The sequence below is a fragment of the Mesoplodon bidens genome, assembly GCF_964165515.1.
Source record: "Mesoplodon bidens genome assembly, chromosome: 1".
NCBI classification, from domain to species: Eukaryota; Metazoa; Chordata; class Mammalia; order Artiodactyla; family Ziphiidae; genus Mesoplodon; species Mesoplodon bidens.
In genome coordinates, this window is record NC_138176.1 from 110,216,619 (window position 1) to 110,230,657 (window position 14,039).

At 40.1% G+C, this 14,039-nt stretch overlaps 1 protein-coding gene across 2 annotated transcripts in view; it reads left to right on the forward strand.

Annotated features, from left to right (window-relative positions):
* Nucleotides 1–14,039, forward strand: part of TSNAX (translin associated factor X) — a 33,705-nt gene that overhangs the window by 14,225 nt on the left and 5,441 nt on the right. For both annotated transcript variants that reach the window (XM_081249329.1, XM_081249330.1), the window contains exon 5: nucleotides 13,615–13,742. In XM_081249329.1, coding sequence (XP_081105455.1) covers nucleotides 13,615–13,742 — 128 coding nt within the window. The remainder of the gene's footprint in view (nucleotides 1–13,614; nucleotides 13,743–14,039) is intronic.

A 14,039-nucleotide genomic window follows, 5' to 3' on the forward strand; every position in this document is an offset into this window, starting at 1 on the left:
TTTTCTAAAATCTTGTTTCAGAAAGTTACTCTTGAGCTGAGTTCTGTCAGTTGATGAGGATGGTGGGGCTACGTGGGGATCATGGACAAGAGAGCTTCCTACTCAGTTTGGACATAAGCACCAAGTCAAACAGGTCCTTATTCCAGCAATAGTGTCCCTTAAAATAATTTACTGTTACTTCTTAGTATCATAGTGCATGTTGAGCTAAGGTAACATTTTGGAAGAATAATGGCCTCTTAATTGTGAGCTAATACATTGGGAAGAAGACATAAAAGATCCAAAACACCGTTGTTTTCTTTAAAAAAGTTTTAAATATTATCGAACAAAAATTAATGCCCGTCATTCTTATTTTAATAATTCCCACCTCAGTTTAATTCAGTAGTTACAGAGGGCCCTTGTACCAGACACTGACATATTATTTTATATAAATCCTACAATGTAGGTAGATGTTTGTACTTTACAAATGAGGAAATTGAAGTGCCGTAACTTAATAAACTTACTGGCTTGGCCAACTGGTTGAATGCAGATGTTATTTGTTAAGTGAAGAAATGAAATACAGAATGGGTTTTGGATGTGATTGATGTGGCATCCAAGCAGCTTCCTAATAGGCAATTGAATATATTGGTTTTGAGAACTAAGGGTATGGTTATATCCTTGAAGGCTTCAGCTTATAAGCTATAGTTGAATTTATAGACATGGATAAAATGGTCTGGACAGAGTGTAGAGTGAGAAGAAAGCCAAAGACTGGGTCCTCCGGACCTAAACCAAACGGAATAGAATGGGATCTTTTTTTTTTTTATTAGTTTCTGCTTTATAACAAAGTGAATCAGTTATACATATACATCTGTTCCCATATCCCTTCCCTCTTGCCTCTCCCTCCCTCCCACCCTCCCTATCCCACCCCTCCAGGCAGTCACAAAGCACCGAGCTGATCTCCCTGTGCTATGCAGCTGCTTCCCACTAGCTATCTACCTTACGTTTGGTAGTGTGTATATGTCCATGCCTCTCTCTTGCTTTGTCACAGTTTACCCTTCCCCCAGAATGGAATTTTTGATGGAATAGGATCCCTGAGGAATCAAGAGAGGGTGGGTTCTGTAGCATAGGTAAATTGACAAGCCTTGTATGAGATGAAGGCCACCTCTTTTGAGATGGGCATTTTGGGAGGGGTGTAGAGGCCGGCAGGGGAGGATGTTCTTGCTCAGAAACCTCTCTCTTCCAGTCATGTGCTGAGAATGGGCCGGAGGTGGAACCGTAGTTTGGAATTGATGGGGGCCTGGAGATACAAGAATGACTCCAAGGGAATGGAGGTGGGAACTTAACCAGCAACATTTAATAGTTATTACTAGTGATTTTGTAAAGTTTACCTGATCGATAAATGTGATAGGAATGAATGAGGTAGGAAGTTAGATTCATTCCTGGCTAGGATTTTGCTAGTTAGTTGTAGCACGATAACAGTGGGAGAAGTCGGGCAAGATTTTTAGCTTGACACACTATTATGACCATTTTGGCTGTTAAAACATACTTTTGTGTAATAAAAACATACTTTTGTGTCTGTTGATAAGTAGTATGTTATTAACTCTGATTAGTCAAATTAATTAATAATACAGATTCCAACATATCTGATTTGTCTCAAAAGCCAAACATACACTGTGATTCCAAGATGCTATATTAGTTTGCTGGGACTGCCACAGACTGGGTGGCTTAAGCAACAGAAGTTTATTTTCTCACAGTTCTGGAGGCTTGAGGTCCAAGATCAAGGTGTCAGCAGGGCTGGTTTTTTCTGAGACCTCTCTCTCTGGCTTAAAGGTGGCCGCCCTCAGTGTCCTCACGTGGTCTTTCCTCTGTGCACCCCTGGTGTCGGGAGTGTCCTGATCTCTTCTTATCCGGACACCAGTCAGGTTGGATTAAGGCCCACCCTAATGTTCTTGTTTTAACTTACTCACCTTTAGAGGCCCTGTCTCCAAATATAGTCCCATTCTGAGGTACTAGGGGTTAGGGCTTCAACATACGGCTTTTCGGAGGGCATAATTCTGCCCATGACAGATACTTTTTGGTTTGTGCACTGCAGCTAGGGGACAGGCTGCAGATAACACATTATTTTGGGTGGGGAGACTGGGGAGTTGCTTTTTTTTTTTTTTAACGTCTTTATTGGAGTATAATTGCTTTACAATGGTGTGTTAGTTTCTGCTTTATAACAAAGTGAATCAGTTATACATATACATACATCCCCATATCTCTTCCCTCTTGCGTCTCCCTCCCACCCTCCCTATCCCACCCCTCTAGGTGGTCACAAAGCACCAAGCTGATCTCCCTGTGCTATGCGGCTGCTTCCCACTAGCTATCTGTCTTACATTTGGTAGCGTATATATGTCCATGCTACTCTCTCACTTTGTCCCAGCTTACCCTTCCCCCTCCCCGTGTCCTCTAGTCCATTCTCTAGTAGGTCTGTGTCTTTATTCCTGTCTTCCCCTAGGTTCTTCATGGTCTTTTTTTTTTTTCTTAGATTCCATATATATGTGTTAGCATGCGGTATTTGTTTTTTTCTTTCTGACTTACTTCACTCTGTATGACAGACTCTAGGTCCATCCTGGGAAGTTGCTTTAAGTCAAGTCCGGGAGTGGAGTGGGGTGGGTTTGTGTGGTGCGGCTGAGCTGTGCCCCCAAATAAGTGCCCTGTGGGGAGAAGCAAACAGTATTTGGGAGGTCTCCTGGGACCAGGGATATAAACAAGTCTTTCAAGCGAGCACATTCCCTCAGGTTGCAGTTAACAGGCTCTGATGTGGGTTCAGGGAGCTCTGCTTTGTTTGAGACACTCCCCTTGGAGGAGAGCGTAGCGACTGTCTCTGCATGTAGGGAAGAGGTCTGGGGAGGGCACTCTGCCCTGGGTCTTACTGAACGACCAAAGGACAGCACACACGCCCGACATGTGACATCACGAACCTCCTTTTCTCTTCTCTTTCTACTCTCTTTATCCCCCAGTGGTTAGAGGAGAGAGGATGATGAGAACAGAACAGAGATTTGTTGAACGGTGGGGAGAGTTGGAAGCTGAAATGGAGGCAGGCCTGGGAATCCCCGTGGCAGGATCCTCAGTCCCCTAGTGACTGTCATTTTAATGGAAGAAGTCATGGGAAGTTTGATGATGTTCCCAATATCAAATCATGGCTCAGTCAGGGGCATCGTTTAGCTGGGGAAAGACAAATCAAACGGAAGACACTTCCAACGACATCTAAAAATCAAGAAATGATTTGAGAATTATCAGAATGATTTGATGGATAATTTATGCTGTATCTTAAATCACTTGGGAAACAGGTTTCATAATAAATGGAGTTTGATATCATAAGGGAATAGAAGAATATATTTAAAATGCTAGATTCATGTTGATTTATGTAATAATTTATATTCCTGTTAAAATATTTTGAATATCACTCCAAGGGACAGGGGAGTTGACGGTGCTGACCAGAACTGTTTCAGGGATGACTCTGTAGCCACTGAGGTGGGAAGAGTGTGATCCTCTTCCCAAGATCCCAGAGTCAGCTCGGGGGGACTTAGAAGATCCCCAGATGGCTATTAAGTTTTCTACTCATTCAGGTTTGCTTTTAACAGATAAAATTTACTCAGTGAAGTGAAGCAGAAGAGACTTTGCTGCCGTACAGACCTGGGCTTCTGTGCTTGCTGTGATGTTCCTTAGATCTGTAACCTTGGAACGTGCGGCCTCTTTCAGTTTCAGCTTTCTCAAACCTGTAACGCGGAACCAGTAACAGCTGCCTCGTGGACTGCTTTGAAAATTAAATGGAATACGTTCGTGGAAAGCATTTCTTAGTCTGGGACGTAACTGTTAACAAAAGTTTGTTCTCTTCCCTCTGGAATTTAGCAGAATTAATCTGTAAGAGTATGCTAAATTCTAAAATTTGTTTTCATGTTATAAAAACTCAGGAATACTGATGTGCCCAACATAAACTCTTTGGTGCTAAAGTAAAAGCCTCGCTCAGACAAAGTCCAAATTAGACAAAATTCAAAGTAGTGGAATTGCATTTGTTTTACTATTGGTAGTATAATTGCACACACTTATTTTCTATGTACGAGTTATGTGTTTGAGGGTACATTTTTTAGCAGAGTGGGCTGTGAATCAAACCTAGACATGATTATACTTTTACATTTCAGTGATGTGGTAAAGCTCACTTCTGCAAAAATTCAGGTGGTATTCATACAAATAGTTCTAAATGCAGTTTTAAAAATTGAGATATAATTTACATGTCATAAAATTAACCCTTTTAAATTGTACAGTTCCGTGGTTTCTGATATAACCACAAGGTTGTACTGCGGTCATCATGGATAATTCCAGAATATTTTCATCACCCCAACCAGAAACCCCTTACCCATTAGCAGTCACTCCCCAGCTCCCTTCCCCCACCCCAAGGCAGCTACTAAGCTGCTTTCTGTCTCCATGGATTTGCCTGTTATAGAAACAGGAGCGTGCAGTGTGCGGCCTATTGTGACTGGATTCTTTCACTTAGCATAATGTTTCAAGGTTAATCTGTGTCATAGCATCTATCAGCACTTTACTCCTTTTTATGGCTGAATAATGTTTTATTGTACATACGTACCATTTTGTTTATGCATTCGTCAGTTGATGGACATTTGGGTTGTTTCTACTTGGCTAAAAATAACACTGCTGTGAACATTCGTACAAGTCTGTGTGTGAACATACGCTTTCAGTTCAGTTCTCTTGGGTATATACCTAGGAGTGGAATTGCTGGGTCAAATGTCACATAGTATTCTGAAACACTAGAAGCCTGGGAAGAAAGTTGAGACTTACAGATCAAATTTATGATGAAACCTCTGTATGGTTTCTATGAAGTTTTGGATGGGATATATACTGCTTAAATATTATAAGAATAAGTAAAAATAATCAGAAGCCTTTAATGGGGTTTCCTTGTATATGTTCTAATAGGAGAAGAAGAGAAAAATAACACATTACATAAAACCAACCTACAAACTTCTCTCTTACTGGCAGCTGATTTTGTAAATAATTCTAATTGGATTTCATCCAAGCAGAAGCAGAAGCAGAAGGGGAAGCCATTGTTTGATGGAATATGGCAGTAGATTGAAAATTTTCACCTTGGGGATTATTCACTGAAAATAGCGGATGTCCTTTTCATCAAGTTGAAACATAACTTGTTTAAACATCCTTTTACCTAGATGTGACCAAAAATGCTTTCGGTGTTTGGGGCCAGATGTCGTTGAGCTTTCTCTATGGTATATACTGAAACCTAATTTCTATGGAGTAGAAATGGTGCCCTCACATCTGGGGTAACTTAATCAAACACATCCCAAGGAAAACTTAAATAATGACTTTAGATATACTTGAAAATGTAATATTTGACAGCCACCCAGCTTAATAGAGATTGATACAAACAGATGAATTTTGAGGGCTCTTGTTCCGCACCTTCTTTTTTTCCCCTATAAAAAATAAACCAGATAACCATAAGACCTCTGATTCTGAACTTCATCAGTTTGAACTCTAATCTTGTAAAAATATGCCTTTCTTAGTGGACTTAAATCCAAAGTACTATAAATAAAGGACAATTAGACAGCTCTGAACATTTGAATACCAAATTTTAGAATATTTTTGGCAAAGCACTTAGAGTTTCATAAAGCTAATGAGGAGGAACAGGGAGAGATTACTATAAGCAATTTACTAAGCATTTGAATCTCTTCTATACATGAAGTGCTGTCTTTGGGAATGGAGGAAGGAGCAAAGTTGTAACAAAAGGATGATTCTTGCCTTCACAGTTCCAGGGTGCAACATTGGTGATCACACAGCTTTTATAATACAGAGGTTACTGAAGCATTTAATTGTAGTATAAGCTTTACGTAGTGGGTTTGAAGAAATGAGTGCTGCCTTGATGGGAGTGTCTCAAAACGTTTAAACTTTTGTTTACAGGTAGAAGAAGATTTGAGAGAGGGCAACATAGGCACAGACTAGCACAGAATCATGAAAGAATACAGTATCGGAGACTAGAGAATAAGGTGAACGAAGCATGGAGAAAAGCTGACCTAGGGATTTAGTAGGAAAAAAAGTGAGAAAAGGTGAATATGTTTTATATAGAGTTGAATGTAAAGAAGCAGGCAAGGTGGGAAGAGCTTGAGCTTTTGAATTATAGAAATGTTTTTTCACCACTCCTTATGTGACCTGGGTGAATTTCTGAATTTCTTAGAACCCCAATTTGTTCATCCATAAAGGAAGGGTAGTATAACCTTGGCTACATAAGGTTATAATGAGCTTTAAAAAGATGGATGTAAAGTACCGGATACATTGTCTTACATATAATTGGTAGTACCTAAGTCAAGACTTAGGTACTACCAATATTTTATTTATATATTTTAAGAAATCTTGTTGGAGGCTGCTGAGTATATACCCAAAAGAATTGAAAGCAGGGACTCGAGCAGATATTTGCACACCCATGTTCATAGCAGCATTAGTCACCATACCCAAAAAGTAGAAGCAACCCAAGTGTCCATCAGCAGGTGAATGGATAAACCCAGTGTGGTCTATTCATACAGTGGAGTATTATTCAGCCTTATAAAGGAAGGGAATTCTGACACATGCTGCAACATGGATAAATGCTCAGTGAAATAAGCCAGTCACAAAGGGACAAATACCATATGATTCCATTTATATGGAATATGGTACCCAGAGGGGTTGAATCCATAGAGACAAAGTAGAATGCTGGCCGTTAGAGGCCAAGGGGGAGGGAATGAGAAATTTTTTAATGGGAATAGAGATTCAGTTTTGTTTTTGTCTGTCTGTGTCTTCTGGGGCCACACCGCGCGGCTCGTGGGATCTTAGTTCCCTGACCAGGGATCGAACCCGCGCCCTCAGCAGTGAAAGCATGGAGTCCTAACCACTGGACCGCCAGGGAACTCCTGAGATTCAGTTTTGTAAGATAAAAAGAGTTCTGGAGATAGATGGTGCTTTTGGTTGCACAACAGTGTCAATGAACCTAATGCGACACATCTATACACTTAAAAAATGACTAAAATGGTAAATTTTATGTTCTTTACCCTATTTGGTGAATTTAATATTTTTTTCATGTGCATTTATTCATGAGACTGCAAACATTTTAGCAGCATCATTCAGGAGTGCTTTGTTGCAGAAGCAAATGGCATTCCTGTTTGCCATATAATTTAGTTTCACTAAGATGGATTTTTTTTGCCATTTCAATAGGAAGAATAGTTCATACCAGTCTAAATCTGAAAAGTACCATGGAGATCATGGTGTCTAGTACTTTTGTTTTATAGTTGAGGCACAGTCCTGGAAGTTGGTTGTACTTAGTTGATTTTATTAACTACAAATCATTTTTTAAAATATAATCATTAAAATAATTTTCCATGTTTTGAATTGGCTCATGTGGATAAAACAATTCTACAACTAATGAATTCAGCCAGATATCTTTTTCCATTCACAAAGAAGTGATGTTTTACCAATATGTTCTCCTGTAGTTAGCATCTTTGTTAAATAAAGTTCATTCAGAATCAGGAATAGTATTAAAAATACTATCTTGCTTTTTCACTGCTTGTTTTCTTTTTAAAAATTCTTTCTCTTCCATTGCTGTACTTTGAAACTTGAAATTACTTCTTTTTAATTATGCAGGGCATTTCAACTCTGTTGTCCCTGCCCTAAGCTGAACTCCATTTCTCCCCTTGCACGTCAAACACTCCTTAAAGGACTCTGTTAAGCAAAGGTACATCTACTCTGGGATACTTTTCTTAAGCATTGTGGGATAGATAACGTCCTGGAATTTAAGTCTTTCCTTGAACGGAATCAAATTCTTAGACATAATTTTTCCCCAGTGATCTCTGTAAGCAGAATAGCACAGTATAACAGTACTCCCATGAGAATGGTTTAAACCAGCTTGCTTAGAGAGCTGAGGTGATAAGAATCCTTTTGATGTTGTTTTAAGTTGCAAGTTTTTCCTGTTTCCTACTGTCTTTATTTATAATCATAGTGTATATATTATGTTTTAATTTTTACTTATTTCTTTATTGTATTTTGGGTTTTTTCCAAAATGGTCATTTTCCTATTTATTAAATGTCCCTATGAAACATAATTTAAAATTACTAAATAGTTTTTCAAAAATGGATCTGCCTTATTTAATTATGTGTTTGTGCCTGTTACATTAGGCACAAGGGATAAGCAGTGAACAAGGTAGTTCCCTAGCAAGGGATAGAAATGGATGGTAGATAAGGAATTCGACGTTAATTTTTTAATACTTAAAAATTTTTTATTTTATTTTATTTTATTTTATTTATTTATTTCAGCCGCACTGGGTCTTAGTTTTGGCACATGGGCTGTTAGTTTCAGCATATGGGATCCAGTTCCCTGAACCCAGGCCCCCTGCATTGGGAGCACAGAGTCTTAACCACTGGACCACCGGGGAAGTCCTGGAATTTTACATTATTTAAATGCAACTTTGACCTAATTGTCCATCGACAGATGAATGGATAAAGAAGATGTGGCACATATATACAATGGAATATTACTCAGCCATAAAAAGAAATGAAATTGAGTTATTTGTACTGAGGTGGATGGACCTAGAGTCTGTCATACAGAGTGAAGTAAGTCAGAAAAACAAATACCATATGCTAACGCATATATATGGAATCTAAAAAAAAAAACTGGTACTGATAAACCTAGTGGCAGGGCAGGAGTAAAGATGTAGACATAGAGAATGTACTTGAGGACACGGGGAGAGGGAAGGGTAAGCTGGGACGAAGTGAGAGAGTGGCATGGACATATATACACACTACCAAATGTGAAATAGATAGCTAGTGGGAAGCAGCCGCATAGCACAGGGAGATCAGCTCGGTGCTTTGTGACCACCTAGAGGGGTGGGATAGGGAGGGTGGGAGGGAGACACAAGAGGGAGGGGATATGGGGATATATGTATGCATATGGCTGATTCACTTTGTTGTACAGCAGAAACTAACACAGTATTGTGAAGCAATTATACTCCAATAGAGATGTATTTAAAATAAATAAATACAACTTTGATTAGTGCCACAAAGTAAAGGCACATGGTACTAGGAAAACATATAATAAGGGCTTGACTTAGAATGGGGTGGTGTCAGACAGTTTCTTCAAAGGTTCTGTTTGATGGAATTTGAAAGGATTAGTAGTAATTAAACGGGTGAAAGAGGGAGGAGGGCATTGAGGGAAGGGGAAGGGCCAGCAAACGAAACCCCTTGAAATCAGAGAAGGAGCATTGTGGGTGTGGAATGAAAAAGGGAGAGCACAGAGAGTCAAGGAGAGGAGACAGGTGTGTGCGTTGTATGCGCACTTAAGTTACATGAGCACTCTGCCTCACCAGACATGCCGTTCCACTGTTTGAAGTTAGGGTTCTCCAGAGAAACCGAACCAACAGGAGCCATGGGGGTGGGGGAGGGAGTGGGATAGGTAGATAGTAACTTACTTGAAGGAATTGGCTCACATGATTCGGGAGCTAGCAAGTATGAAATGTGTAGGGCAGGCCAGCAGGCTGGAATTTCATGGAAGAGTTGATGTTGCAGTCTTGAGTCTGAAGTCTGCAGGCTGGAGACTCAGGCAGGGTGTCTTTGTGGCAGATTTCCCAACCAGTTGCTTGGATGGGAAGCCTCATTCTTTGTTCTTAAGGCCTTCAGTTGATGGGATGAGTGTCTCTCCCCACCCCACCCCATTATGGAGGGTCATCTGCTTTACTCTGAGTCCATTGATTTAAGTATTAATCACATCTAGAAAATACTTTCACAGCCACATTTAGACAGGTGTTTGACAGAACAGCTGGACACCATAGCTAGCCAAATGGACCGTCACACATAGTGTTACCATGAGAGAATAGATGAGAGACGGGTTCAGTTTAAGTGATACCCCCACTTCTGACTGATTTCTTCTGCCTTGAACTACACACTGGAATTTGCACCTTGTCTGTCAAATCAGCTTGAGATTATAGGTATTTACATATGGCCATCCTCCATCTATGGGTACACTGGCTTATACCCATTAATCTTGATAATTAGTGTTCACGTGAGGAAATCATCGAGCCTCACCATTGAAGCCCTGGGAAAGCTTGTGTGCACCACCTTCAACTGATAGAATCTTAGTTTTTATGCTCTCTCCCCCATCAATTACCACATGTATGACAAGAACCTTGATACTTGTATTTGATTCCAGCATTTAAAACACTACTATTTTTGCTCAACGTGGCTGTGAAGTGTAAGCCAACTATAGGAATTTGGGGGCAGGATTATGCCTAGAAATATTGAAGAAGTAGTGTTTTATATTAGCTGTAGGAAAATTCATATTATAGAGTACGTACAAGCCTTGTACTGTTGCTAATTTAAAGGATATTTTTATGGGTTTACATACCCATCTTTGAAATGTATAACTACGTGAGTTATAACTTGACCATAGCGTGAGTTGAGGCTGATGATGGTTGGTGGAGGGTGAAATTAAGCAGGTGTTTATAAACCATGTTAGTGATTTTGCTCCGTATTCTGAGAGCCATGGAAGGCTATTTGGGCTTTAAGCTGGGGAGTGATGTGGTCATAGTTACTAAAAAGGCAAACAGTCTGTGGTGTGAGAATGGATAAGGAGAGGGAAAACAATGGATGGAAGGAAGGGCGGGCAGGAGGCTCTTAGAATTGGCAAAACGAAGAGGACTAGGCTTGGAAGGAAGATTGTGAACGCATTGTTGGACATGTTGATTTTGAGGTCCCTCTGATGGGGTTGTCAAATACGCATTTGGATACATGTGACTCAAAGCCAGAGATGTAAAGTTGAGGGATTGAAGCCAAGTATAGGTAAATTTGAGAGCCTAGGATTAATTGAGGCAGAGACTAAGAAGACATGGCCAGAGAGTTAGAAAAAAGGGGAACTAGGAGATGATGCCATCGAAGGAACCAAAGGGGAGCTTGTTTAAAGAAGGGAAAAAGTGGTCAAAATGCTGAACGCTGCTACGGTTAAGACTGAAAAAATGTCCATTAGACTCATCAACTATGATAACTTTAAGTGAAAGCTGTTTTGGTGTAGAGATGCACTTAAGCTAGAAGGAAGTAGGCTGAGAAGTGTGAGGTGAGCTTACTGAAATTTAACTGAAGGAGAAGAGAGAGCTGGGGCAGTAGTTGTGAGGAAGGTAGGGCCAGTGGATGGAAGAGATCTGAGAGTGTCGACGCTGATAGCATCCAGTAGAGGACATCAGGTGGAAAACCTCGCACGTGGAAGGGAGAACCCACGTTAAGGTTCCTGCTGGGAGTGTATCTTGATTCTGAGGCTAGGCTTGGTGGCTGGCCTCAAAAGGTGGAACACCTCGTCCATGGTAATAGGGGTGAAGGAGATACAGTACCATTTTTTATTTGCCTAAGTCCCTGTTGTGTTCATCAGTGTCCTGCATAGTAATTTGAACAGGGAAAGTTTAATGTAACGAATTAACGGTGTAGGGGACTGCCTTATAAGAGGAAACATGAACTCTGAAGAGTACAGGAGTATCAGACAGGAGGCATCCACTACCCCAGGGCAGAGGCAGAGCACCCAAGGGAGGAACACATCTCGAGGGGTCCCCCTTCCATCCCCCGCTGAAGTCGTGGGCCATTGGATGGCTGAGATGCCGTGCTGATGGCATCCCTGGGAAGCTGTCTGTGGGGAGGTGCCGGGCCGGGAGACTCCTTGCCTAGGGAGGTGGCTCCCTGGGAGATGCTCTCTGGGTCACAAAGGGAATCTGCCTCCAAAGAGAGGCCTCGTGCTTCTGCCCACCTGGAGCTGCAGCTTCCCCACGCTTAGAAGGCTGCCGAAGACGGGCACACCAGAACCCGGAAGAGAGCTTTCCCTCCTTTGCTGTCCTCCCAGGGCCCTCTACCAGCAAAGCTCATTAATGTGCCAGCTGGCAAAAGAGAAGCATGTTAGGGTCCACCTCCATTATCTGCACTAATGGAGCTGGGGACAGTAAGTTGACGAGTGGCACTTCTATTACTGATCTTTTACGTTTTTTCAGTTTTTGTTGCTGTAGTGATGGTGATGATGGATATCCTTGTCCATAAATCTTTCTGCACTTCTTCGTCTTTAGCTCTCATTCGTAAGAGCCAATCACGTTAGAGCATATTTAGAGAGGTGATGAGTGGTTCTTAAGAGTTGCTGTTTGCTTTTGTATGCCTGAAGTATTTCTGGAAGGAAATGAGAAATACAGATAGTTGTTAGGGAGGGGAACTGGGTTTTATGAACCTATTCATAAAACTAAAATTTTACAAAAATTTAATTGTAAATGTTAAGGGATGTTATCTGTTTTGTTAAACTCAACTTTATTGTTTCATTTCTCAGCATGTTACGGTTTATTAAACAAAGTGTCCTATCATGTCTTACTCTGTCAGCAGGAGACACTTATTTTCTAACCTTACTTTAGCATCATTTGCTGCTCAAAATGAGTCAGGGTATTTTCATTTAGTTGTTTCCTCTTATTGCTATAAAAACCAGGTCATGCATTTCCTTTTGTGTCTTTGACCCTAGTGTGGCATTTGTGCCAATACCACAGTGGTCAGCCTTCTCAACACTGTTGCTGCCAGGCCTGATTTTTAGTGTCAGCTGCTGGGAGGCTCTGTGAATGCAGGACTGTCAGGAGAAGTGTTAGAGAGAGAACTTGAATACCGATGACCCTACCAAGTTCTGAGTTTTCTTTCTGAATTTGTTCCCCTCTTCCTGTTTTTACAATAACGCCTTTAAAAAGAAGACTGAGTTTCTTAACCTGACAGTAATGATAATCATTTTACGAAATACTTTTTCCCTGCAAGTATTACCTTATAGATTAAGACATAATAAAGTAATGCTGAAAATTGTGACGATAGAATTTGGTTGTTTTGAAACACTTGAAAAAGTATTTATAGTACTATTTTCGACCTTTACCGAGATGTATTTTTAATTCAGTGAGGACTCTGTAGAATTTACATCTGGTACATCTGGTATTATTCATTAGCTTTTTTTTTTTTTTAAACGTAAACTACTGAAGCAGAAAAGATTGATTTTGAAGTATGAGGAAAACAGTATTCTGAATTTTGACACTTTAGTCTGCATTATTTACTGTGTTTTTTTACCTATTAAAATTTTAGGAAAGAGCCAAATGATCTTTAATTTTATGTCTCATTTGATTGAATCATTGTCTGTTTTGCTGCTGAAGGGAGCAAAAAATAATCTGTATAGTTTCTTTTAAAGCCTATCAGAATTTTTGTAATAGCCCTTTCTTAAATTCTTCAAAAAATATTTCTCTGAAAATCTTTGCCATTTCTCTCTCGGAAAGAGTAGATTTTTAAGACAAATGGGCTCATGAAGCACGAAGAAGAAATTGAACACCTTTGTACTTGAGCTGTCTAAAGTTCAGCCACAGAAATGTTTGCGCGTTCAGTGTAGTCCCCACCATCTATCCCCAGGTGGTCCCTTGTGTTCTTTCTAAGACCCGAATCTAGGGCTAATATTCATAGGAGGCACCCGTTAAGCTTTTGTTGAGCTAGGTGATGATTAGTTTGAAGTTCTTTATTATGACGTTCTTATTAATTCAGTGGTTGTTCCTTAGTAATTTCTTGGTTGGTTTTTCAGGACTGCAGGAATATGTGGAGGCTGTCTCTTTTCAACACTTCATCAAAACACGATCACTTATCAGTATGGATGAAATTAATAAACAATTGATTTTTTCCACAGAAGACAATGGGAAAGAAAATAAGACTGTAAGAATTTAAAATCATATTGCACATTTATTACATAATTTATATAACAGTATAATGATTGTAGGCGGTTTATTGGCTTATGATGCTAAGAATATCGAGATGGGAAGGTTCTTTCTACAGTGTGATTTCATAGATTCCCAACTAGGGAAATGCTCTTTTTAAATATTTTAGTTAGTGGCTCAAACAACCATGGGTATGTTGGGGGGAGACATTACTCTTTACATAAAGCATTATTGAGTAATTACGTAAGTCCACTTTTGGTTTTACTGTGTATTTTACTATGTGCCCTTTATAAGC